We start from the raw sequence: 26,832 nt of genomic DNA, 5'->3' as shown, positions 1-26,832 counted from the left end.
TTTTTTTACAAGTTACATTAGAAAGTTTAAATCATATTTTAAAATTAAAGAAATTAAGCCAGGAATAGTGGCAAATGGCTATAATCCCAGCCCTCAGGAGGCTGAGGCAGGAGGATCACCATGAGTTAAAGGCCAGCCTGGACTGCAGTGAGACCCTGTCTCAAAAATAAATAAATAAAATAAAATAAGAGCGATTAAGCTACCATACATGGTAGGGAAAGTTAAAGGGTAAGGATTGAGGGATACAAAGTTAAAGGAAAGAAAAGCTATACAGACATGCTACAGGCTCAACAAATCAAAATTAAAAATAAAGCCAGCTAAGCGGTTATCTCCACAAAGAGGAAGGGACACACAAGTAGCATAAAGACCCAGAGTCCAAGGTCCGTGACCTTCAAGGCAGATACACAGCAACTCAGCTTGCCCTTCCCTTTTCTTCAGTCCCTGGGGCAGAGCCAGGCTGGGTGCCCCCTCCACGTGGTCAGGTGTGGACCTGCACAACTGTTGGGGTCTGACTTGGGGCTCCCGGAACAGCAGGCTGGGCCGGCCCATAGGGAGCCATTGCTCACCCACTCAGGGCCAGTGCCAGCAGTAGCATGTGCCCCTCACTACCAAGGGCTATGAATTGGGACCCCGTCTATCTCCTTAATGCTCAGGGCTACTTAAAGCCTGCTTGTCTAAAAGATTTGGTTTGGTTTGTGATCCTCCTGCCTTGGGGTCCTGAGTAGCTAGGACTACAGACACACACCACTGTGCCCAGCTTAGGGAAATTGTTTTAATTCTCCTTCCTGAAACATCAGGTTAGGCAGAGTAAAGCCCTAAGCCTCAGAGGTGGGACACTGAGCTGCCAAGAAAGGGGGACTCTGCTCCAAACCCTGTGAGGATTTCAGGTAGGGGCTGTGGGCTCAAATCTGGCTCTGGCCGGCTACGTGCTCTGGAGAAACAATGTGGCTATGAGCTTGTTTCCAACTCGGAAGATATCGCAGTGTATTATTAGGAGGTGGCTATGTTATTAAGTCAGGGGAATACTTGCCAAGAACGATGCAGTGCTTTCATTAAGTCAGAATCAGGGCCGGGGGATTTAGCTCAGTGGTTTCACAGCCTGCCGCACAAGCGCAAGGACCCGAGTTTGATCCCCAGTACCAAAAAAAAAAGTCAGAATCACCAGAGATGTAAGGAAAGCAATCGGAGGGCAGAGGGGTTGCCTGCCCTCCAGAACTCACCTGTGAGGCTCATCCAGGAAGTGACTCCCAGGACAGCCTGATGAGGGTACCCGTGAATTAACCGTGACGGTATCAAACTCTGTTTTCATAGGAAGGGCAAACTGTGTCCATTTTCCTCAAGGACGTCCTGGTCTTAACTACCAGGCTCACATGCACTTATGGCACCTGTTTCTCCTTTGACAAAGATGGGATTGGACAGGAGGGCTACTCTCAGACGACCACGTTACTGTTCAGTGGTGGTCTCTTCTCCCCTGGGAGAACTCCCACAGAAAAGGGACAGAGCTGTGTGGCTCGACTGGGGTGGGGACATGCCCACGAGAGACAGGGACAGAGTCCTAACTCCAGAAGGCATGTCACAGCCCCACTGCCCGCCACCTCGAGTCAGTGGCCGCAGGGAGGAGGCTGGTCTCATTCAGTGTCGCATCCCCAAACACACCACATTCACAGCAGAACCCAGGACATACTGCTGGCACAGTGGGAGTGGAGGAGAGAGGCGAACAAGTCCCCAAGAAAGAAAGGCACAGCACTCAGGTTTTAGTTCTTGACTTTAATGCCATTTGAGGATACTGAGGCTCGATGCACAAAAGCAATCGCAACAGGTGTGTGACCACACTCGGGAAGTGTTACTCTGTGTACAAAAACCTGCACCCTCCAGAGAAGACAATGGACCCAGGAACTTGCCACAATAGGGCCGAGTTCTCTGCCCAGCCTTCAGCCCCGCCACCCAGCCATCCACACCTCCCCACATTACGTACGTATGCTTCTTCCAGGGTTCCCAAACAGGCCTTTCCCAGCCCAGTTCCCAACACTCCAAGGCAAGCGCCCCTCTTTTCAGCACCAAGAGACAGGCACTACCTTCATCCAAGAGCCCCCAAAACAGTACCTAAAAAAGCATAATCATCTATATTAGAGTATGGACAGGAAGCACATGGACACGCTGTGTCTGAAATTCTTCCTGCGGTGCAAACACTCCGGAGTGGGTGTTGTTGCTGCTGTTTGTCTTAATCCCTTGGGTCGCAGCTTAGCCCAGGATTGCACACAGATGCATGGCTCTCTCTGCGTATTGCAAATGTCTGCTTCCTAGTCTGCCAGTGGACCACGCAGAACAGCAAGAGCCAGAGGCTCAAGGTTGGACAGTCCCAGAGGATCCCAAGCCCCAGGAAGGACGAGCAGAAAGTTCCAGAGCACAGCGGCTACTTTTCATGGCCAGAAGGCCTGGGCAGCTGTGGTCAGCTAAGGGGGGTGAAGATATTTTTCTTCTATTCAGAAAGCCACTGAAAGAACCCCCACCCCCAGGATGTGACACGCTGCAGTGTGGCTTTCAGTCTTTCACCTTCCCAGCCAGTAACCATCACACCAGGTAGAAAATGTACCCAAAGCCAAACAAAGCTCTAGGGTGGGTACATGGTTTGACTCACTGACAATGGCCTGTCTCAAAGCAAGACGATTCTAGTCTTGTCAAAGGGGGAGCCATTTATTAAGATAATACACAAGAATTCCACGAACATACACTTCCTTTCAGCGAGGGAGAAACCTTCATATGTGGGAGACCTGCTTCCAGCCCCAGGCCTTCTATGCTCAGGCCTGGCTGCTTAGGGTTGGAAAGGGATCAAACTGACTCCCAAAAAGATGACCACTTTATTTGAAAGCCATCACAAACCACCTCACCCAACCACACGTTTTAGCCTGGCCTTGGCTTCTCATCAGAGAGGGGCCAGATAAGGCCACTGAATTCTGTTATTCTACACAGAAGAGCTCGAAGAGGGTAGAGAAGGGTGGAGAGTAAATATAGGGCCAGAATCCCTAGAACAGCATGATACGTTACTTCATATTTCTGTTCCACTAGTCAAGAAGGCTTGTAATAAATATATTTTTTCATTTAAAGAAAAGCTCCTGTTGCTACAAAAAAGTAAAGTATGGGTTAAAAAGGGGAGTTTTATTCTCTCTATAAAAAACACACACATACTTTTGACAGGAGGATTCAGTATGTGGTCTGCTCCAATACCCCAAAAACATCAGGATATAAAGAGCAAAAGGAATAATGCAGCAGAATTAAACACAAAAAGGACAAGCACAGTGGAAACAGTGTCTACAGCCGCAGCACTCAGGAGGCTGGGGAGGGAGGATCGCCTGAGCCGGGGAGCCTGAGACCAGCCTGGACAGCACCAGTGAGACACTGTCTCAAAGCAAAGGAAAAGAGAAAGGGGCAGGAGGGAGAGAGGAGGGGAGGGGAGGGGAGGGGAGTGGGGAGCGAGCTCTTAAGCGGCCGCCCGTGTCCCCTCCCCACCTGCTTCATGGCACAGGACACACAGTGAGGACAACAAAGGGGAACAGAGACAGGCAGCTCCTGCAAGAAGCACAGGGACAGCGTCCTTACCAGGCAACCTTCAGGGTCAAGCCTTCGGGGCCTGGTTTTGAGCAAAGCCGCATTTTTGTGAGCCGGTCTGTCCCTGTCATGCATATACGGACTATAAACAGCAGAGTGCCATGATGTGCCATAGCCACTGTGGGAAGGGAAGGGACAGGCTATCTGCTGGAGACCCATGTGAACTTTCTCCTGAAGAGTCGGCCTCACCGTCAGTCAGAAAATGAACACACAACCCCCCGGCCCCCAAAAGAAAAATACTGGGCATGGCGACACACACCTATAATCCCAGCACTCAGAAGGCCCAGGCAGGAGAATCATGGCGAGTTCAAGGCCAGCCTGGGCTACACAGCGAGTTCAAGGCCATGTTGGACTACATAGTGAGACCCTGTCTCCAACCTCCCCGACTAAAAGAAAAGAAAATGAACACACACGAGGCGTGGGCACTGCTAACCAAAGCAATCTAAACGAGAACTTCTTCTGTGAGAAGAGGGCAGGGGTCTTGTGGGTGAGGAAAATGCCAAGCAACGACAAGGGAGGGCACACACCCAGGAGGGTAAACAACAATCCTTTCCTCTTGGACCTCAGTCCCTACCTGTTCCACCAGAGAGGAACAGCAGCCACCCCACAGAGGCCAGACCCCGCTGCCCTCCACCCCAGGGAGGAATCCAAGTGTCCTGGTCCTGACCTCTCTCCCTCAGGAGGACACACCTGTGCTCAGCTCCCCTGGCCCCTAACGTACCTGCTCCTGTCACACTGAGACCAGCAATGCTGTTCTCACTTTTTTTTCTGAGATAGAGTCTCCCCATGTAGCCAGAACTGGTCTTGAATTTGTGGTCTCATGCAATCCTCCTGCCTCAGTTTCCCTCAGGTGGAACTACCGGATATGCTGCTGCACCTGGCTCAGCAAATCTTTATAGATATAAACACCTCGCTTCAGCACCACCAGGATAGTTGAGCAGGGCTGTGGTAACAGAGGAAACCCTTACTGTAGCGTGGAAACGTTAAGTTCTGATCAGAGATGCGGTGCAGTACTTCCCACATCCTGACCAGCTGTCCAGGCTGTAGACAGAGCAAGAAGGAAATGCAGTGGGAAGGGATGCTTTTGGATGTTCTTCTGAAATGTGGAAGTAAAACACAACAGAAGCTTGCTGCTGTCTTCCTATGACTCCTGGCTCTTTTAATTCCTCAGAACAGAAACTCTCCGAGGAGGAGGACACAGGCAGGACAGAGCAACACAATGCAAAGAAGAGATTTCCTCCAAAGGGTTCACCATAAACTGGACCCTAACAGAGACACAGCAGCCAGGGAGGTGTCCTGAGCCTCTAGAAATGAGGCTACTTTAGAATAACAGAGGGACACGGTGTCCTGCCCTCCTGACTTGGGAATCTTTGGGAGGAACCTTTGCCTTTTCAGCCCTGTGTAGATGACCCTGGTCGAAGCCCCATGACAGAGCTGTAAGCGCTGTGATTTTCTAAGGCCAACCTCGTACACGGCTTTGGAACTATGGTTAGATCTCTAGAAGGTGGGGAAGGACTTGCTCTCGAGAAGACAATGTGGGGGGCCATTCTTGGGGGCCAAGGGATGCATAGAGACGGGACCCACCTTTTTTCTTCAGCAGGGGCTGCAGGGTGGCTATCAGGGCACATCCTCCACAGATGCCACGTTGACAGTGACCCGCTGAGCACAGGGCGATGCCAGAGGGGAGAGGTCTACGCTACCTCAGTAACACGCTTCTACATGGGCAAAACTCCTGGGAGGTCAAGAAGGTGACAAAATCTCTGGACTTCCAGTGACACCTGCACTAGACCCCATCGGCCTTAAGTGGAGACTGCCATGCCTTGAGGAGAGGTGAGAGCAGACTCCGAGTCCCCAAGGGCCACCAGCCCCAAGACTGACCCTGAGGTTCAGCCAGGGGAGCAGATTCACAGCCCCTCCGGGCATCTTATCCCAGAGCCTGGACAGAGGCAGGACACCTTCCCGACGGGACGCTCTGCCTAGAGGGCTACTCACCACCATGTGATCTTGAACTCATAGATAGGGCGCTTGCAGTAGTAGTGGTTGATGAGGTGCTTGTCACACACCCCAATGCACTGGTGGTCCACAGTGAGGCCCTGGGCCGACAGGTCTGTGACCAGGCAATGCAACAGGTCATAAACGTCAGCCACGGCCTCCCAGGGCCCGAAAGACACATCCACCTCGCAGTGGTGCTCGAAGAGCTGCCCGTCACTCTCGCTCCGCTCAAAGCGCAGCGAGTTGAGGAGGGGACACTCGTAGGGCGTGATGGGCATCTCTTCCTTGAAGACACAGACCTTGAGCTTGGCAAAGCGGGCCTTCCGCTGGACTGCGCGCAGCCGGGCAATCTCCACAATCCGCTCCAGGTGGTCTGCAGGGGTGGACGCAGCGGCCATCAGTGCGGATGGGGTGGGAGGGCAGGGGGAGGCCACCTAGGGAGCGGGGGACAGAGGACCAGGGGAGAGACAGACTTCACCGGAAGGGACCCTTGGACCTTTCACCGTTCTCCACAGCAGGTAAGGCCTGTCCTTTTAACCTGCCTTAACCGGAACCTTCCCAGTGTCACTGCGGGGCAAGGCCACCCTCTCCCACCTCAGGGGTGTGCAGGAGCCCAGGACCCCTTGCTCCAGTGGAGACCTGGGCAGGGCACCAACACAGACGTGGCTCCTGGCTCCCCACCCCAGCCGCCCAGGCCCGCGGCCCTCACCTTTGTAATAGGGCATGAGTCCCAGAAATGCCTGGCGCACCTTCTCGCCCTTCAGTGGCTGCATGTTCTCCAGCTGCTCCAGCAGAGGCCCAATGGCGTAGTACTGGGCCTCCTTGTGCACGGCCTGCACCCGCTCCCGGGGTGGTAGGTCCCCTGAGCGCAGGAAGTTCAGCACATCTCTGAGTGGGAGGGAAAGAGCACTCGTGAGGGAAGAGGAGCTCATGGACCTGGGCAGTGCCACACAGGCTCAGGACACAGAACCTGGAACCCCATCCCCCCTGGGTGACTCTGGTAAGTGAACTCGGCCTCTACACCTTGGTTTCCTCATCCACAGACGAGATAAAATAACAGAACTACCCTAGAGGGAACTGAATGAATATATGAAAAGTGCTTAGAAAGTTTCTGGCACGAAGTAAGCCCTCAGTGAGTGTTATTAGCTGCTACTGTCAGTATCATTACTTTAGGTATATTAGATATTATTAGATACACCTAAGTATAATGGAAAGATACAGCATCTAGCTCCTTAATACACACACAATTTTAAAATTAGAAGTTATAATTGAAAAAGTTAAAATTAGCTGGGTGGTGCACACCTATAATCCTAGCATTCTGGGAGGCTGAGGCAGGAAGATCAAAAGTTTAAACCCAGCCTGGCCAACTTAGCAAGTCTCTGTCTAAAAATTTTAAATGAAGCTGGGTGTGGTGGCACACACCTGTAATCCCAGCACGCAGGAGGCTGAAGCAGGATGAATGCCTCATACATAATGACTTCATGGCCAGCCTGAACTACAGAGGGAGATCCTGTCACACAAAAAAAAGACCTTTGGTGAATCTGAGCACCCATTCTTGGGGAGATGTTAGGAGTAGAATTCAGATGCAGGAGAAGAGCATATTTAACAAAGCGGCTGCAGCATTTTACATTCCCACCAATAACGTACAAGAGTTCTAGCTGTTCCACATTCTTGCTCTTAGTATTACTCTGTACCTATGGGGAGAGGACAAAATGCCTAATCCTAATGCCTGAACCAACTGGTTCCAGGACCGAAGAGAATCACATACAATGTTTTGTTTTGTTTCCAGTACTGGGGATCAAACTCAGGACCTTGCCCTTGTGAGGCAGGTGCACTGCCACTGAGCTAAATCTCTGGCCCCATGTACGATGTGTTATTGAAAGATAAAGCTAAGGTTTAAATTAAAAACTTATTACAATAAAAGACACATTGTCAAGAATGATTGGAGAAGTGTTCAAAGCCAAGGGGAGTATTTCGGTATTTCAATGTGTTTTCTACTGTCAGAAATTTTTCAATTTAAACATTCATTGTATGTTTTTATCACACATTGCTGGTCAAATGAGGGTCAAATGGCAATTTCTGTCAAATAGAAACATTATGCTGTGTCCTTATCCTCCTTATTCACAGGATCGGGTACCACGTGACTTCCAGCTCTTCCCCAAAGTCTAAATGACCATGAAAGGTGAAATTTCTGAATCAATTCTGGACATGGAGGCATCCATAGCAGCACAACTAGACACAAAAGAAAACTTCAGACCTGCTTCAGAAAGTGGCAAGAACAATGAGGTAAGTGTGTCTGAAGCAAGGGGGATTCATGGTGATGTGTCTTGTACTGTACTAAATTTTAAAAAGTGTTAATATTCACCATTTTTTTTTGAACTAAGAATCAAAATCAGGACCTTGCACTTGCGTGCAAGGCAGGCAACAACGCCACTGAGCTAAATCCCTGGCTCTATTCACCATATTTTTTGATCACACTGCATATGTTCTTAGAATGAAAGTTCAGTTCTCCCAGTTCTTTTCAGATTGTCTAGTCAGTGCTAAGAGTAATCAGATTCCTAATTGGCAGTGGTGGGGAATAAGTACACCCCAAGATCAAGCTGTTTCCTCTATAATTAGTCTGTAACCCTAATACAACACCGGCTGACAGCGAGTATTAATCTGTATCAGCCGCTGCTCATGCGACAGCCCATGGATCCTCCTAGTGACGTCATGGGATGGGTGCTCTTTGCTTCCATGGGATAAATGGGGACCTGAGAGACTCAGGAACACACTCGCCAAAGCAGCCCCAGCTGCAGAGGCTCAGGTCCAGACACAGATGACTCCAGGCCCAAAGCGAAAAGGTCCAGGCTTCGGCAGAAGTGGGCAGGATGCTAATCACAAGGGGTCCCTGCAGATGGAGACCCACAGAGTGGTGCTGGGCCACACGAGCTTCCATAGAGGGAAATGTAGTGCTCCAAAGGCCCTGGATTCCTGTGTTAGTTTCCCACCATCTGCATCTGCTGCTGCTGAATCACTGCCCACCGGAGTTCAGCAGCCCAGCAGGACTGGTGGCCACCGTGCCTTGATTTCTGCCACGTCCTTGCCCAGCCCCATCACATGCCAGTGTGGCCAGCCGGGCCGGGCACATTAGTACTCATCCAGTCCTGCTCCCTCTCCCCACACCCCCTCTGCCATGAGTCCTCCAGGATCTCAGCAAACCTTCATGGGCTCTGAAAAACAAAACCCCAAGGCAAGGCCCAGCTCGGAGTGCTATGGGAGCTGCCAGCTGCGGCCAGCGCTTTCCTCCCAAGATTGGCCTGTAAACAAAATCTTTTTATAGTTCCAGAAGTGGTGCAACACTGTTTTCTCAGCATCAAGGCAGCTGATAGCCCACTGGGGAAATCCAGATGCTTCAAAGCAAAAGATCTGGCCAGAGGGTAGAAACACCCCACCCCACATGCCTGATCCTGTGGGAATCAGCATGGAGACGAGTGGGTGGAGAGGCCCAGCATCCACGTCACCTGGCTGGAGGTGCAGGCCTGGCTCAGCTCTCAAGAGTCAGCCTGAAGGAGCAAGCGTTCGGCCTCATACTCTGAAACACAAGGCCAGGGCTCACACCAGGGCTCTTTAATCCTCACTGACTGGCCCATGGGGCAGCTGGAAGGGTTTCCGACAACACAAACAAGGAAACTGAGACACACAACCTTTAACCTGTTTATGTATAAGGTTGTCAGGAGCCTCTTACTGGAAAGGGCTATTTTTTTTTTTTTTTGGTACTGGGGATCAAACTCGGGTCCTTGAGTCTGCGAAGCAGGCGGCGAAACCACTGAGCTAAATCCCCGGCCCAAGAGCTCTTTTTTTTGAGGTTATCTTTTTATGTTTAAGTGCCTAAATTACAGTAAGAATAGAAAGTTTTTTATGTTCTTCTTAAAAGACTTTTCTTGTCAAAATTAAGGGACAGAAACCCTATGTCAGCCCTTCCTTCACCTTTCTTTTGTTTCACTGTTTGTTTCTTTTTGTAGTACTGGGGTCCAAACTGCAGTACTGGGGTACTCTATGACTAAACTACACCCCTAGCCTTTTTCACTTTTGTTGTTTTTGAGGCAGGGTCTCACTAAGTTGCTCAGGCAGGACTCAAACTTGGGAGCCTCCTGCCTCAGCCTCCAAGAATGCTGTGATTACTGGTGTGCACCACCACACCAGGCTGCTTTGTTTTCAACGATATAAGTGTGGGAATCACTGTGCATAGGAGGCTCACTGCGCTCTGCACGGCTATGGAAGGTCTTCTTCAGGAAATCTTTTCAGACTCCACCACCTCTAGGGCGATCACACCTGTTCCTCTCTGTGTGTATGGCTGCCTCCCAGGTCTTGACTTGCATGGGACAGAAATTTCATCGCCCCATCTCTGGTTGCCCCCACCTTCTCTGGCAAAGCAATTAAGAGAACATTTACTGAATTTCATCGTTCTGTTCTGTCCTTGCTACCATATGTACTATGGATGACAGGCTACTCACTTGCCAGGACCAGGACACTGAGTGACACTGTGTGCAGGGAGGTGACATACCTGAAGTGCGTGCCGTCCCGGTCGATGAAGTATCGGCCCTCGGCATCAGTGGGGATGTAATGTCGCCCGCTGAACATGGCCGCCAGCATGGTATCCTCATAGCGTCGCAGCGTGGACAGGCGGGTGGTGAAGTGAGCACCTCCGATGTTGAGGGGCACAACCTCGGGAAACTGGAAGGGAACCACGTGGGTGCTCAGGCCAGAGTGGAGAATAAGCACAGGGCTGCTCCAGTCTGGGCAGCCCCACACCCAAAGAGCCATCTGAATGCTTTCCTTGCTCTTTTCTGTTCCCTGTACTCATCAACGGCCACATCCTGCTCATTGTACCCGACAGCTCTTGGGTCAGACCTCCCCACAGCGATCCTGCCATCTAAGTCTTCCTTGTTCTCCTTCCACTCCCCTGACTTATCAACATTAGGTCCTTGTTCACATCTCCTTTGCCCAAAATGCTCTTCCACTCTCCCGGCATCCATCTGGCAAGTGGGACTGCCCAGTGTGGTGCAGGTGGTGAGGAAGGTGTCGATCCAGCCATGTGGCCCTGATTCACACCAAGGCTCCACACTGCTCCTCTGCAACCACTCAGCTCCACTGTCCGCTCCCTGCCTTAACTACACCCCTCCCCCGTGTCCTCACATATGCTGAACTCCTCTCCTTTACAGCACCTTGTGCTGGAGAGCACGTCTGCTGTCAGCCCATCGTCTCAGTCCCCAAGCTTCCCAAGGGCAAGGAAGCCAGGATGGGCCACTTGCTGAATGGCTCCAGACCCCCAATCCTCACCATCTAAACCTCACTCGTTCCTCTCCTATTGATCTGCACAGTGAGAAAGATCAGTGCCCCAATTTGGCTAAGGTTCTGGAGGCAAGTGCTGGGTGAGCACAGGAAAATGACGGTGAAGGTTTGCCCTGGGAAATCTAGTTCCCCCTGTAACATGTGGGCGTTTTTTCTTTTTTCAATGGTTTTCACTCCTTGTGGTTTATAGCAAACTGCAACTGAAAGAAATGAGTCCAGTTCTCTAACTTTCCCACAAACTTCCTCCAGATCCACTGACTTTGTCATCCCGGTGCATTCTTTCAATGTTCCATCTCTGGCTCCAGTGAAAGTCTATGTGTATTTATTCAGACAGCCCTTATCCCAATTTCCTTGTAAAATAAAGCAAGCTAGAAATAGATTAATAAAACTCACCCAGGATCCAGTTCATGGTAAAGAGCTAACAGTCCCAGAATAAATGAATGAAGCAGCCAGGCGTTCCGATTCCCTGTATATATGGGTGGTCACTCTCGCACCCAGAGGCAACCGGGAAGGGATGGATGGCTGCTGCTTTTTCTACATGTTATCTAAATGCATTTCCTGTACACACCAAGGTCTTAAAAACTGTTTCACATTTCAGGAGCTCTTTCAACTTTTCCAGGATATTTCACATCATCCACGTGTTTGCTCCATGTTAGAGAATGAGAAGGTGAAGCAGAGAGGGACAAAAGTAATTGAGAACGGAGTTTTAGAGCTCACAGGAGTGATGTGAGCCACAGTGCAGCTGGAACTGGAGGTCTGGCCTATAGCCTATGGGGTTCGAGCCTTTTCCCTTAAACCACATCTTCTGCCCAATGACAAGGCACAAAACATAGCACCACTGTGTCTCTATTGGCTGTTTGTCCAACTGCAGAATTGGGAAATTCAGCTTATTTTCACAAGCTTCCCATGATGTTGGGAGTTTGCCGTGTCTAATCCGAACTCGACTCTCTGCTGCAGACAGCCTAGTGCAGCCCGGCACCACTGGGGCTCTGTCCCTTCTCTAGGCATCACATTCGCCTCCTGGTCTCCACCAACTGAAGTGTCCACCATCCCTGCCATTTTCTTCTAAGGGTTCATGGACATGACGGAGTCACACCCATTAAGTGAGCCTAGTGAAGCTACTGCGTATCACGGCTGGCTAGTGCAAAGCCATGGGGCTGTCATATCTATTCATCAGCCTGTTCCTGGTCAGTGTGGCCACTGTCAGTTTGGAAAGTACTGAAAGATTTAAAGGATTTCCAGGAAGCTGGAAAGTGGGGTTTGGGCAATCCACGCCTCCTTTTGTTATGAGTATTTTTTTTTTCTTTTGTAGCACTGGAGATTGAACCCAGGGCCCCTTGAGCATGCCCGGCTAGCATCCCACCACAAAATTACACCGCAGCCCAGGCTTCCTTTTAATATATACAGATATGTACCACATACATATTTATATATATTTACTTATATACTTATATAGTCGTCTTGATCTCTCTCTCAGTACTGTATTGGGGATGGAACCCAGGACCTGGTACATGGCAGGCTAGCACCCTACCCCGAAGCTGCACCCCCAGACAAGGCCTCCTTTTGGTCTCTTCTCTCCACCTCGCTTCTCTGGCTGCAGGGTCGGAACACCCAAGGGAGCTGAACCCGCCCTGCGGTCGGTCTGTGAGCACCCGTAGGGAGGCAGGTGCATACTGGGCGCCCAGAGCAGCTCAGGCAGGAGGACCCCGCCCCCGCCCCGCCCCCTCCCCTCAAAGTCAGCGGGCCCCACCCCCAGCCCCCCATCCGGGTACCTGCTGGGGCAGCAGCGGCAGCGCGTCCCCCGCCTGCGTGGCCGTCGGGGTGGCCGGTTCTAGAAAGTCGTCCTCGGCGTCGGAGCTGGACATGGCACCGTCCTGGCAACGGCTGTCTGGCTCCCGCCCCGTGACTACCACCATCCCTCTGACTCTGGGCGGTGGGCGCGGCTTCGGCCGGCCGCGGGCGGGCGGGAGAGAGGGGCCCGGAGCTAGCGCGCAGTCGGAGGGCGGTGACTCCCTCCGTGCGGACCAGCGCGTCTACCCGCGCCGTGCAGGCGGCCTGACCCGGCCGCCTCCTGCTATTAGTCGAGGTCTCGCTGGCTCCGCCCTGATTGGCAGGAAGCTCCGCCAGCCACAGAGGCCGCTCGTTCGGCAGGCGCCGGAGTGGCCAGTGGGAGCGGGGCCTGCTGTCCTCCCCTTCTATGATTGGTCATCTGGTGGGCGGGCGCGCGCTCTCGGGCCTCCCTCGGGCAGGTTGGGCGGGGCTGAGAGGAAGACTCCGAGGTAGACGCCCTGGCAACCTTCGCCGGAGGATGCCCTGGAAGAGGACTCTGGTCCCTGACGCTGCGATAGCGGCTGGCAACCACCAGGGCGCCGGATTCCTGGGTTTCCGGGGCTTCCCCATTGACTCGCGCTCGAATCCGAAAAAGGAAGCCCCAAACCCGATCGCATCCTCCAGCGAAGGTTGCCAGGGCGTCTACTGCAGACCTCGATTAATAATGACTCCCCATGGTGACAGGTCCTTCCCGGGCGCCAGGACCCCCGTCCGCCCAGATGAGGACTGGCTCTTCCCGAAGAAGCTCCCGGGTCAGCAATCCAACATGGCTCTGCTGTGTGACTCCTGTCTGGGGCTAGGTCATCTCAGGAGCCCTGTTGGAGATCAAGGTTTTTAGCTTTATTATTTTTTTTCTACAAGTTTTACATTTTGTTGTATTTCTTTAGTCTTTTTAAAAATTACCTGGTCTGTGGGCATGGTGGCGTATGCCTATAGTCTCAACCCTCTAGGAGGCAGAGGCAGGAGGACCACAAGTTTGAGCTCCGCCAAGGCAACTTAACTTAACGAGACCCTGTCCCCAAAATGAAAAAAGGGCCTAGGGATGTAGCTCAGTACAAAGGCCCTGGCTTCAATCCCCAGTACCACAAAAAAACAACACAATCAAACCAGAGCAAACCAAACCAAAAAAACCCTGAGATAACCAAAAGGCTAGGAGAAACTGGCTTTATGATAATCATCCTATGATGTTGTTTTTAAAAATACTAATCTTAGGGCTGGGGATTTAGCTCAGTGGTTCTGCCGCCTGCCTGGAAAGTACAAGGTCCCGGGTTCAGTCCCCAGTACCAAAAAAACCCCCACCTAATCTTATTTGTTATTAGTGTATGTTTGTAATATATAATAATTGTGTTAATTTCAGAACATGTATATAACATACAGTATCTTGATCACAGGAAAACTCCACCTTTTTGAAATCTAGCTACTCTTTGTTACATTCTTTGACCTGTTATCTATAATTCCTTAGAAGAAATCATTCTAGAACTAATTGTAATAGCCATACACAAGCTGCCTACAATGCCTCTATGTTTGTATTAATAAGTTCTATTCAGGGGTACAAGGCAACCAAATAAAGCATGGCTGTCAACCAAGGGGAAAAAAATATGTGGTCTGCATTTCACAATGCTCTATTTTTATGTTTTTACTACATGTTTGCTGCACATGACGATTACATTCCTCATGGGGAGTTGGTAACACATCTTAATTCTTTTTACTTCCTCCTGCCCTTTCTCCCGCCAAACCATTTTCACACCCAGTTCCTCATATGGTTCTGACAGTAAAAGAAACAGAGGCCTAGTGGGATTCCCAGTCCCACACCTGGAGAACCTGATTTGGTTCTTCTGTATTTTGCTTCTCCAACAAACTCCTGGGTCACTCTCATCCCGAAGGTCCAAGAAGCACACATTGGGTATCACTGCCTTAAGAAGTTCCCTTAAGGTTTTGTCTTAGCCACCATTTCATGCCTCTCGAAAAAATATATAACATGTTCCTCTTTCCACCCTTATGAAAATTAGGATGTTTCAGAAATTCCAACAGGAAGTGGCTAAGAAAATTTTGGTCTTTTTTTTTTTTCTGATACCTGGAAATTGAACTCAGGACCTTGTGCTTGCCAGGTAGGCGGGTGCCACTAAGCTAAACCCTCAGCCCTTAGCTAAACCCTCAGCCCCTTAGATAAGAGAATTTTATCATCTTACATAACAGGAAATCTGAGCAGACCCAGGCTTGGTTCATGAATGATAAAGTTACTTGGACCAGCTTCCTTTGTTTATCCACTCCTCACCCCCAGGAACCCCATATGAACTAAGGGGCTATCGGGGAGACATCTACAGCAACACCCTACAGCAAGGTGAGTAAAGAAAATGGGAAATGGGCCCAGAGGGTGAGAAGGTAGGAGGAGGGGGAAATTCCTGTGCTATCAGTGAGGATTTCTGTCAGGAATGTAGTTTCCATTGATTTTGTTTATCCACTGTGGGTAAATCCAAGGTCAACAGGCTGGAATGAGGGCTAGGAAGGGGTTGGAAGCAGGCTTTCTGGAAAGGCCCTGGGAGGTTGCTGGCAGCAACTGTCCACCACCCAACCCTCGTGGAAGGACCTCTGGGCCAGCTCGCAGGGAGCTACAGGGAAGGGCCGGGGGGCCTGGGAGCAGGGGTGGGCAGTACAGGCCATGAAGCCCTTCTCTGAGAATACAGGCAATTGGAACAAGTGGTCCCATAGGCCTCGTGCCCTGAGATCAAATAACTGCATGTAGTCTGTTTTCTGCCATGTCTTCCCAAAGAAAGAACTTCATTTTCTTTTAGAAAGAACTTTTGAATGTGGGTAGATCTCCAGAGTGCTGATTCAGCTTCTAATTTTCTCTCCTAATTTTAATTGGTTGAATAAATATTTTACCAGTAAAGGAAATTAAAACAGGAAGAAGCTAGGTGTGGTGACATGCCTATAATCCCAGAACTCTGGCAGGCTGAGGCAGGAGGGTTGCGAGTATGGGCCCAGCTGGGGCAATTTAACAAGTCAGTGATACTCCGTAGCCTGCGACCAGTTCAGGCTGGGGAAGTTCATTTGAGATAGGAGCAGCTGGAAGAGGACACTCGGAGTCGTGGGAACATCGTGACCTGCCTTTATCCTCAGCTGCCCGGCAGCTCAGCTCACCTTGTCTGCCCAGGCACTCAGCCGTAGTTCATCCTTTGATATAGCACACCCACTCGCCGCAGTCCTTAGCCCCAAGCTGAGCGCTCTCGAACACAGTCTTAGCTTTTCTCAGCCACTTGGCCCTCGTAGCAGTCCAGATTTATATTGACAGTGCACAATAGCGGGCTCATGGCAGTATCCACCTGGTAGGCAAGTTATTACACCGAGTGTACTGGTGCGCCTGCACAGCGATCCCGCTGGTTTAGGACTTCTCCTCCTCTGGAAATCAAACCCCCATCCCCAGCCTGAACCCTAGTGTAGTCACCCTGGGCTTCATTTTTCTCTACATCCTGTCTCAAAATAAAAAATAAAAAGTAGCTGACTGCGAAGACCCTAGTTTCAATGCCCAGTTTCAAAAAAAAGAAAAACAAGCATCCATTTTTCATCTTATCTTCTTTTAAATTTGACTTAAATATTTTAGACATACAAAGAATTACAGATAATAATAAAATCCAGTAGTCATCACTCACCTCATGAAACACAAAGTGAAGCCCACAATCTGCACAGACCTCTCTAAGGTCAACCCTCCCAGTAGGATGTGTTGTTCCATGCATGTCTTCCATTTAGTTGTGATATGTGATACAGAGAAATGCAAAACTGTAGAGTAGGAAGGGTCCCTACACAGGACACTGACACCCATGTAACCACCACTGGGTGAGGAACAGGCCGGCCCTGCTGCCACGCCCACCAGGGCTCCTCCCTGATGAAGTCACCTCTGTCCTCGTGGGTCTGTCAGTCATTTCTTTGTTTTCCAAGTTTAACCACCCAAGCAACCACCTCCAAGCAATGCAATTTGATCTTAGCTGTTTTAGGATTTGAAGTGAATGGAATCATATTGTCCATGCCACTGTTGATGAATAATTATTTCCCAGGGTCAGGCTATGACAAACAGTGCTGCTATGAACATCTGTCACACGCTGCTCTAGACATTTTATGTCAGAGAATATCACTCTCCACTTAAAGCTCTTGAAGTTACACCTTTCTCTTTGCCCCCCTGTGGAGACCAAACCCAGGGCCTGGCACAGGCTAAGCATGTGCTTTATCACTGAGCTACACCCCACCCCGGGGAACCTCTCTTTCTGAAAGGAAGTGAAGAAAAATATTTGGGCTAGATGTGGTGGCACACACCTATAATCATAGTACCTGGGAGGCTGGAGCAGGAGGATCATCATGACTTGAAGGCCAGCCTCAACTGCATGGTGAGACTCTGTTCCCTGGGTGTGAGTGCTGCTCACCCTAAGGCCAGGCGGGTAGCCTGGATAGAATATAAGGGACAGAAAGAGTGTCACTGTTTGTTGCTTGCTGCTTTGCCGCTAGCTGCTCACTGCCTCCTGCCTGCCCTGCCATGGACTGTTTCTCCTTTGCCATGCCACCCTACCTTGGCGCCAGCTTACTATGGACTGAAACCTTTACAAACTATGAGCCAAAATAAACCTTTCCTCTTTTAAGTCTGGGTGTTGAGTATTTTGTTTCAGCAACAAGAAAAGTAACTAAGACATCTTCTTTCTCCCTTTTTATGTCTTCTGTCCTACTTCACTACCAGGCATCTCTTTCTACCCACTCAGAAACTGTGGGGAGATTTTTTTTCAAAAGGGGAGAGAAATGGAGGGTGGGGGAAGGAGACGAGAGAAAATATTTTTGTTTGTTTGTTTGTTTTTGTTTTTTTGAGACAGGATCTTGGTTTGTAGTTCAGGCTGCCCCTGAACTTACTATGTAGCCGAGGCCTTGAACTTGTGCCAATCCTCCTGCCTCAGCCTCCTGAGTGCTGGGATTACAGGCATGTGCCACCATGCCCAGAGGGAAAAGATATTTTTAAAAAGAATTGAATGGAAAAAATGGAAATAGAGCTTTGGCAAATGAGAAGGGGATCAAGAGTTGGATGGAGCAAGGAGGGAAGAGAGGGATAGTGGACAAGAAAAGAATTAGGACGTCTTAGGTTCATGTACCAACTCCCTACAATAAACGCAATCATTATGTACTGTAAGCATACACTAATAAAAAAGAAAGAAGGAAAGAAACTAAGATGTGAGGGTGGGAGGGGCCTGCGTCTTTCAAAGGCAGATAAAGCATTCAGGAAAAAACTCAACTGGCCAGTTGGCCTCCAGCTCTGCAGTCCTAGCATTGGTTTGGTACTGCCAGCGGAGTGCTCTCTTAGATTGCTGGAGGCCTTAAGGCATTGTGAAACCCCATCCCAAGGTGATATAGGATTAAAATACTCTAAGATTATTAAAACTTTTCAGGATTGGAAAGCCATATGGTTTCTGTCTCAACTATTCAACTCTGTAGGAAACCAATCACAGACAAGACAGAAATAAATAGGTGTGACCAGATTTGGTCATAGTTTTCGAAGCCCTGAACAGAGAAAGCAATAAATCCTAGCCTCACTGTGATAGTTTCAAATCCAACTCCATCTGAATGTCCTAAGAGCTGATGCTCTGCTTCATTCCCCATTCAAGTTGCAATTATTCACTTATGAAGAACATGAATAAGTCTTGAGATTATTAATATCACTAATTTTTTTCACCAAAAGGGTTGGCTAAATAATGAGTCATTAGAAAATAAATGAGAGTTAAGTTAGGTCTACCTAACATGTCACCTTGGGTAAGTGACAGGATTACTCAAAACCACACTTTTTAATCTGAAAAATTAGGGGTTCAATCTCTAAATTGTTTTTCTTCTAAAACCTTCAATTTTTACAAAAGTAATTCATGTCACCAGGGATTTAGCTCAGTGGTGCCACTGCCTGCCTTGCAAGGGCAAGGTCCCGAGTTTGATCCCTGGTACCAAAAATAAAGTAATTCATGTCAATCAGAGCACATTTAGAAAACAGAAATCAGAAAGAAGACCATAAAAATCCCCTCCTGTGTACCACTGCGAGATCCCACCGTTAACATTTTATATATATAGACAACTTTCTGTTGTCTGTTGAATTAGTGATTCTACTTATTTTTCTATCCTTTACTAATGAAAATGGATGCATGCTAAACAACTTTGCGATCTCAAATTCTCACTGTAAAATGAACATTTCCCTGTGTTAAGTATTTTTCTCAGTCATCTTAATTATTAGCTGAGTAGTGGATGTACCATAATTTAACCAATCCTTCTATTATTATGTTTCCAATTTTTTGTTTTAGAAACTATACTGCAGTGGACTTTTTGTGGAGAAAGCTTTCAATACATCCATGATAAATTTCCCTACTTTTCAACTTTAAAACTTTCATAGGTACAGCAGTCATTCTGTGTTTGGCCAATAGAGGGCATCTGAGGTTTTTTTCCTTCTCAGCAAGGCCAGGAGTCCATTTCTACATGACAATAACAAAAAAGTGGTTTCATCATGAAAATTACTCAATTTTGGGTCTTCAATAATATTAAACCCAAAAAGAAGCATAAAAGTCATTAATTTTTCTAACGTATTAAATACAACATACACACCCCCAACACTCAATAAACTTGCTTTGTTAGGACTTAAACCCTTAAGGAATAACAACAACCTCTTTTGCCCAATTCAGATAGCTGAGGGCGTCTTCTTTAGTTTGTGCAAAGACACAAAGTCTCTGCAGATGACTGTACTGAATAGTGACAAAACTATTCAGGGAAACCGACTCAATCCTGAAAATACTGACTTTGCCTGAGAAAAGCTCAGCTAAATCTCAGGATTTGTGCCGCCCTGAAAAACTAGATTTTGAGGCAACACTGAATGGAAGTTTTGCCTTGCCCATTTCTTAAGGATGACCTACCAACCAGGTTTTGGTAAGTAAACTTTACATTTTGTTACATAGTATGTGAAATAGGAGTTTCGTGTATATTTTTCTTGAATTTTTCACCAAGATGTTGAAAGTCCCAAGGGCAATGATCTGCCTACATTTTAGGGCACTCACAGTGTCACCTACCAAATTACTAAGTGGAAGAGGGTTACTTAAAAAGTTGTCACTCAGCACCAATCATGCGTTTCCATTCTCTTATTCAGAGGTTGAATAATGGTTAAGACGAAGGCTCTGGAGTCAGGCTGCCTGTGTTGGTCTCCTGACCACCACGGACTTGTTGGGCAAGTTGGGCAAGGCACTTCACCTCCCTGAACCAGTGCTTTATCATCTCGCCAAATGTAGATAGAAACAGTACTTGCCCAGGTGGGTGGTTGGGAAAATTGCATGAGTTTCAACAGGTCAAGAGGTTAGCATTGGGCCTGGACCACAAACAGCTCTGGGGAACTGTTATTAGAGTATTAACTAAATGATTATTAAGGTTATTTTCAGTCTCAAATGCTAAACTTCATGGCTGATGCTCCCACCAAGCTCCTCCTATAGCCCTGAAGACAGCAGCACAGCAGCCTTTCCCTGGCTTCCCAGAGTCCTCTGGGGCTGTGGCTATGTGGGGGCCAGGAAGCTCTCTGACAACCATAGGCCCTGTTTCTACATGCCTGGCCCCTTTCTTTCTATCTCTCTCTGTCTCTGTCTCTCCTGTATGCAGATTGAACCCAGAACATTTGCAATAAGTGATATATCAGCCCTTTAAGATTTTTTTTTCCAATACTGGGGATTGAACTCAGGACCTTGCACTGGTGAGGCAGGCGTGGTGCCACTGAGCTAAACCTCTGGTCTTCCTTTTTAATATTTTGAGACGGGGTCTTGCTAAGTTGTCCAGGCTGGGTTTAACTTGTAATCCTCCTGCCTCAGTCTTCCAGAATGCTTGGATTACACCTGGCTGCCTGGTAGACATCTCACATTTCACACTAGCCATCATTTATCTGTTCAACAGGAATTCCATTTGATTGCATAAATCCTAACATTTCACAAATGAAAGGGATCTTTACAAAATGCTGATGGTGATCCGTTGGAACAGAAATGCTATTCTTCAAAGCTCAAAATAAATGTGCTCAGACCGAAAAAAAAAAAAAGGCTTTGTGAAGAAAAGGGAATCAGGGCTGGGGACTTAGCTCAGTGGTTTTGCCACCTGCTGCACAAACACAAGGACCGAAGTTCAATCCCTGGTACCAAAAAAAAAAAAAAAAAGAAAAGGGAATCAACTGGGGTGGAGATGCCACAGTGTTCACTTCTCCAGGCAGCTGGGAACAGAGGGTTTCCTCTGGGTCCACCGTTGTGTGCAGTGGTTTTCTGCCCTGTTCTAAGCACCCATCCTCAGCAGTGGACTCCCAAGGGGAGCAGGATGGGGAAACAACTTGTTAGGGTTGTGTCTAGATGTTCCCTCAAAGCCTTATGTGGTCATAGGTGGGGCTTTTTTGGAGACGGCTGGATCCAGAATGTGTGATGCTGGGATCAAGGGTATGATTATTAAATCAGGCCACTGAATTGTTTGGCATAAGGGTGGGTAGCCTGGCTAAGATAGAAGGGACAGAAAGAGGGTCACTGCTTGTCACTTGTAGCTTACTGCTTACTGCCCTGCTACCTTCTGCCTGCCATGAACTGTTTCTCCTTTGTGATTCCTCTCTGCCATGCCACTCTCCCTTATAGCCAGCCAACTATGAACTGAAATTTCTACAAACTGTGAGCCAATTAAACCTTTCCTCCTTTAACTCTGGGCATCTAGAATTTTGTCTCAGCCACAAGAAAAGTAACTAAAACACAGCTCATGCATTTCTTAGGCATAGATGTCAGTACATGGCGGGGTTATACTTAAAGATGCTTTTCCCTCGTGTTCTCATGGGCTCTAGGGGGTATATGTCCTCTTCTCCATGGAAGACTAACACAGGAAGGAAGTAGCTTCCATCTATCTGTCTGTCTATCTGTCTGTCTGTCTATCTACCTATCTACCTGGCATCTATCTAATACGCTGAAGCAGATCTTACTGCTATTTGGAGGTTGGAGCAGATGACTAAGACTTCATGAAGAAACAGCACTTAAGATAGCTGAACCCTTAATGAGGCTGGGATCCCTGGGTCAGGGGAAGGGGTGGATGTATGGAAGAAGCAGTGCAGGCAGAAGAGTGTAGACATCAATGGATGAGGCATTAGAGACCAAGGCTTTCAGCAAGGAGTGACTTACAATGGTGTTGAATGCAAGGCTGATCTGGCAGCAGAATTAATTTTAAATTGAAGGGGCCAAGGCTGGGGGAGTCAGGTGGAAAGGGCATCAGGGTCACGCTTGGGCCTGGATGCCAGGTCACCATAGCAACAGCTGGGGTGTCTTGTGTGAGTCAACCTGCCTGAGCCTCTCTTCCTCATCTGTAAAATGGAATGTATGTCAGGAGGTTCCTGGGCGGGTGAATCGTTTACCAGGGTTTTACTGGGTTCCTAGAAAGTGCCAGATACTTTGCTAGGTGGTGGAGTACAAAAGTGAATCCAGGAACTGTCTACTATAAGATAGACAACGAAAATGTCAACAAAGAGATTACAAATTACCGTGTTATAAGAAGGCAGGCAGAAGCTGGGCCCATTGGGGGTACACACCTATAATCCTTGCATGGGAGGCTGAGGCAGGAGGATTGCAAGGGTAAGTCCAGTTTAGGGAACTCAGCAACTTGATGAGACCCTGTCTCAACACTTAAAAAAAGGGACTGGGAATGTAGCTCAGTGGGAAGGCCCTGGGTTCAATCCCAGTACAGGAAGTCAGAGAAGAAGCCAGGCAGGCAGGAGGGACATCTACTTTGTAGTTGAAGAGGCCAGGGAAAATCTCTCTGAGAAAACTCACAGCTGCCAGAGCATTGAGAAGGTGGCTGTCAGACAAAAAGCAAAGGGCAGACGCCCCAGAGAGGGCTCCCAGGCACAGAAGCCAGGAAGAGCCGGCTGTATTCCCGGAAGGGCAAAGAGGCCTAGAACCAGGGTCCGAGGGGAGGCGGGTGCGAGATCAGGAGTGCAGGGCTTTGAGCGGCCAGGACAGGAGATGGTGAGGCCCTGGGATGGGAGGCGCTGACCTGGAGGTGCTGACCAGAAGTATCAGGCAGGAGCAGGACCCAGAACCTGGCTATCTGCTGTCACAGCTGCCGATGTCCTACAGCAGGGTGGGGCAGAGGAAGCAGAGGGAGGCGGACGGAGCAAAGATCCTGTGTGAAGGGGAAAGAGGGAAGAAAGGGTGAAGTCAATATGACTCAGGTTTCTGGCTGGGGTGAGAGCATAGAAAATATTGCACTTCAGACACGGATGTGGGTGGAGGAGGCCAGGTTTTAGGGCCTGGATTACATGTAAAATCCCTCTCAGTGCCAGGGGGAATGGGGTTCCTATTATCTGTCAGCTGGAGACAGTAACTCCCTGTCCTTAAACACAGTGGGCCAGCATGAAGTAGGGCGGGGGTTTTAAAAATGGGTGGCAACAGTTCTGAAATAAATGACAGAAAACTTCCCTCAGAGCCCTGACGGCTGGAGGTGAGCAGCTACCTCAGAGCCGGCAAGGAAACTTGTTTAACACAGCGTCATGCGGTAATGAAAACACGTAACTACAAGAATGCTTCATGTTGAAAGCTTTTATTTTGAAAAATAAAATACAAAAGTCATTAAGTTGTAAATGTATATACGGTGCTTTCCCCACTTTTCAGAAACAATACAATGAATTAAATAATTAAGGTTTAATACTATCCACATCAATACACTTAAACAGGCACAATGTTCTACAAAACACTGGGACATGTATGGACCACCTACTCTGACACGCAGCCACCCGATCCTGGTTAGAGAACGCCGTTTAAAACCCTGCCCTAAGAACAAAGTGTGGAATCCAGTGAAGGAAAGATGAGGCCGAGAGCAATTTAGAGAAAGCACATGTCCCCTTGGGCGCCGGCCCCAGGGCGCTGTGGTTGTGGGGTCCAGAGCGAGCCCCCAGCCAGCGGGTCCCTCGGGGGCCGAGAGGAGAGTGGGCGCCAGGCGGGCTCAGCTCAAGGACACCGGCAGGTGAGCAGGACACAGACCCGGGCTGGTCACGGTGCACACGGCCACCTCCCTCAGCAGGGAACATCGGTCCCAGAAACCCTCTTGCTGACGAGGCAGCTGTCTCTCCTAGGGCAAACAGACCAAGAGTGTTACGGGTGCAGAGTCCCTGTGCGCTCTCCCTGTGCCACCAGCGCCCCTCCCCAGCTGGTGCCTGGCAGCCAGGCAGCAGGGGTAGAGGACCGACCAGGAGGAGCCCAGCTGCCCAGAAGGAGGGGCTGCACGGGAGGCCTCGGACACCTGCAAGAAACTTCTCTGCGCAAAACACACCACAGCGGCCAAAGTCAGGGCTGCCCTGCCCGTTTCTCAGCGACCCAACCTTCATCTGCAGCGGAAGCCACGGCAGGGGCAAGGGTGCTGGGACTGAGGGTGCAAAGGTGGCCAGGCTGGCCCTGAACCACGGAAAGAGCAAATACTTAGGTTCTTTAGAGAACAGCGATGATTGTGCAACTGTCAAGGCGTACAAAAGACCAGAAGACAGGATCTCTCCTAAGGTGCTTTCCCGGCTTCCCAATCTCCTGAGCCTGCATTGGGTTCCCAGGGGCCCCCATAAGTGAACCAGGTGGAAGGCTGCTGCCGGCCAGCGTGCAGCACGCTCTGTCCCATGAAACCTGGTCACTCAGTGGGTCCCAGTATGTGTGTGGGGGTGGGTGGCGCATTTCCTGTACATTTATGTAGGCAACATCACCCCAGTCTAAGAGCTGCCATTGCCCGTCCCTACCCATGTAGTTTGCACCCCTCATCCAGCATGTGCTCCTTACCAAGAAGGCAGCTGTGGTTCTGAAACCTGTTATCAGCTCAGGGACACCCATGCTCTGACATGACAAAGAAGTCTCCATGGGCTTATGTTTACAATCCATTCAAGTCACAAACATCTCTCGTTCCAATTACTCAACTTCAACTTCCTTGTGTAGTACAACAGGAGGAAGAGCACTTACCAGAAGCCTTGAGAACTGAATGAAATTGTAAACACATTCTATATTATCCATTACATATGTCATGTCATATGTAAATATTATACATATTTATGCGTGGCTTACATGGTTATTATGTAAAATAAAATAAAGCTTTCTGCTGCCACTGCCATCTTCCAGTAATTAGGCAAAATGACAAAAGGAGAGAGGAGAGGCACCCGATGTATGCAGAGAGCATGGATCTGCGCCTTTGTGCACACGTGCGAATCTGCAAGCAGGGCAACTGGGGACGCCAGGCACTGTGCAAAAGGAAGCCCATGCTGGTCCAGGCACGACGGAAGTCCACAGTGTCACCCAGCGCTGGCAGGCAGTGTGAACAAGCTGGCGCCAGGCGGATTCCTGCCAGGAGATGAACGGGGGCCCTGAGCACACTGCGCCTCCAAGCGCTGAGATGGCTTCCTGAAACTCGGGAAAGGAAAAGATCAGAGCAAGCAGGAAGCCAGAGAGAAAGGGGCCTGGGGTTGAGTGAAGCGCAGCCTGCTTAGCCCAGGAAGCCCTGGTGGGAGCTGAGCTGCTGGGGACTGTTCCCTTACAGGTTCCTGGCATAACAGGTATAAAAAATGGATTGCGAAAATGGTTTTTTAATTGACTAGAAGTATAGCCTCCCCTCCTCCAAAGATCACTTAAAGCAGTAAGTAAATACCAAGCAAGCAAAACTATGAGAAAAGAAATCATCAGGATTTTAGAAAAGCTTTCCAAGTTCCAAATGATCTAAGCCATCAGCACATCATTCAGAGCCAAAGAGAATTCTAAGAACATCTGGGGGGTGTGAGCAGCTATGTCAGGAAACCTGAGTTCAAACCCAGCTTTGTCACCCAGGCACTGTGTCCTGGCCATATGTCCATGCATGTAGACAGAATTGGGGCTCAGAAGGCCTGGCTGCTACAAAGCTCAGCCCTTAGCTACAAAGAGACAACACAAGGTACATCATCATATGGTAACATGACCAAGGGTGGGCTTGGAAAAACAACCAATTCGTCAGAAATAGACCAATTAGTGCAAACACTTTTGCACTACATCTAGCGCACAGACAAGCAGCGAGGGGTGGCTGGAACGGCCCTGGCCAAAAGGCGAGAGATGGAGCTCTTTGGCTCTAAGTGTCCCGAACTCTGTGACAAGACCTTGAGACGAATAGCTGCTCCCTCCAGCATCGGGGTTCTCATCAGCAAATAGGCAATGGGGCTTGGCTGTCCCCAGGTCCCCCAGTGCTGACTTACTGTATAATTTTCAATCCTTCATAATAAAAGTGACACCTACTGCTATTTACACGCTCATTTGGGCTCTCTAAAGGTATTATTATGGGTAATCTTACCAACAACCTAAAAGATGAGAGCTTAGTTTATTCACTTTATAGAAGAGGCAGAGACACCGAGGTTAAGTGACAGTCTCGTGACATAGCTGGGATTCCAACCCAGGCAGCCTGGTTCCAGAGCTGGGCTCCACCTGCCCATGCCGCCTCTGAGGAAGGCCCAAGCAGGAAACCTGAAACCCAGCAATGTTCCCAACCTCACCTTGCGTGGGAAAGATGTTCCAGGCTCTGCTACTCCACTTGCTCAGTCTGCTAAAAGAAGCAAAAGACGTTTAAAGCCTATGAGATTGGTCAGCATGAGAAATGACCGCCCCTTCTGGGACATCAGCAGTAGCTTGGAGACTCACAGACTTCCAAATAAACTTGGCCTGCGACTGTTGTAAAATAAATAGAGAATTTCTCTGGGCTGGGTGGTGCCTATGATTCCAGCACTGAGGGAGGCTGAGGCTGGAGGATCACAAGTTTGAGCCTCACCTAGGCAACTTAGTGACTTACCAAGACCCTGCCTCAAAAAATAAGCTGCTAGCTATACCTCAGCCTCCGGATTAACATTTTTTTTGAGACAAGGTCTTGCTATGTAGCTCAGGCTGGTCTTGAACTCACTATGTAGCCCAAGTGGGCCTCGAACTTGCAGCTATCTTCCTGCCTCAGCCTCCCAAATGCCAGGATCACAGGCAGCACCACCATACCCAGCTAATTTTTTTTTTTTTTTGGTACCAGGGATCGAACTCAGGT

General features: G+C 49.1%; 2 protein-coding genes across 12 annotated transcripts in view; both read right to left on the bottom strand.

Annotated features, from left to right (window-relative positions):
- Nucleotides 1-1,747: 1,747 nt before the first annotated feature.
- Nucleotides 1,748-22,917, bottom strand: Kctd7 (potassium channel tetramerization domain containing 7). Of its 4 annotated transcripts, none has more exons than XM_004839992.3 (6): nt 22,810-22,917; nt 12,705-13,577; nt 10,145-10,314; nt 6,308-6,486; nt 5,599-5,971; nt 1,748-2,103 (listed from the first exon to the last, which is right to left on the bottom strand). In XM_004839992.3, exons 2-6 carry the CDS (start codon nt 12,846-12,848, stop codon nt 2,052-2,054), a joined length of 918 nt encoding a protein of 305 aa, XP_004840049.2. In that variant the 5' UTR covers nt 12,849-13,577; nt 22,810-22,917; the 3' UTR covers nt 1,748-2,051. The 4 variants fall into 4 exon arrangements, with proteins under 4 accessions (XP_004840049.2, XP_087051884.1, XP_087051885.1 ...); XM_087195758.1 differs by lacking the exon at nt 22,810-22,917 and adding an exon at nt 16,413-19,370; XM_087195759.1 differs by lacking the exon at nt 22,810-22,917 and adding an exon at nt 16,413-18,447 and having other exon boundaries at nt 1,748-5,971.
- A 422-nt stretch (nt 22,918-23,339) lies between these two features.
- The window catches only part of Tpst1 (tyrosylprotein sulfotransferase 1), a 109,343-nt gene continuing 105,850 nt past the window's right edge, over nt 23,340-26,832 (bottom strand). For 3 of the 8 annotated variants that reach the window (XM_021254327.2, XM_021254328.2, XM_004839989.4), the window contains exons 5-6: nt 26,300-26,349; nt 23,340-23,883 (exon numbers count right to left, since the gene is read on the bottom strand). In XM_021254327.2, coding sequence (XP_021109986.1) covers nt 26,329-26,349 — 21 coding nt within the window. In that variant the 3' untranslated portion in view covers nt 23,340-23,883; nt 26,300-26,328. Of the gene's footprint in view, nt 25,188-26,299; nt 26,350-26,832 lie in introns of all 8 variants that reach the window. The other 5 variants (XM_087195753.1, XM_087195754.1, XM_087195750.1 and 2 more) reach the window with 5 other exon arrangements.

Source organism: Heterocephalus glaber, unplaced genomic scaffold, assembly GCF_053883595.1.
Source record: "Heterocephalus glaber isolate CG9 unplaced genomic scaffold, H.glaber_assembly_v1.0 deba00001610, whole genome shotgun sequence".
NCBI lineage: Eukaryota > Metazoa > Chordata > Mammalia > Rodentia > Bathyergidae > Heterocephalus > Heterocephalus glaber.
Note: the sequence above shows the minus strand (reverse complement) of the source record. Positions and strands in the feature narration are given on the sequence as shown.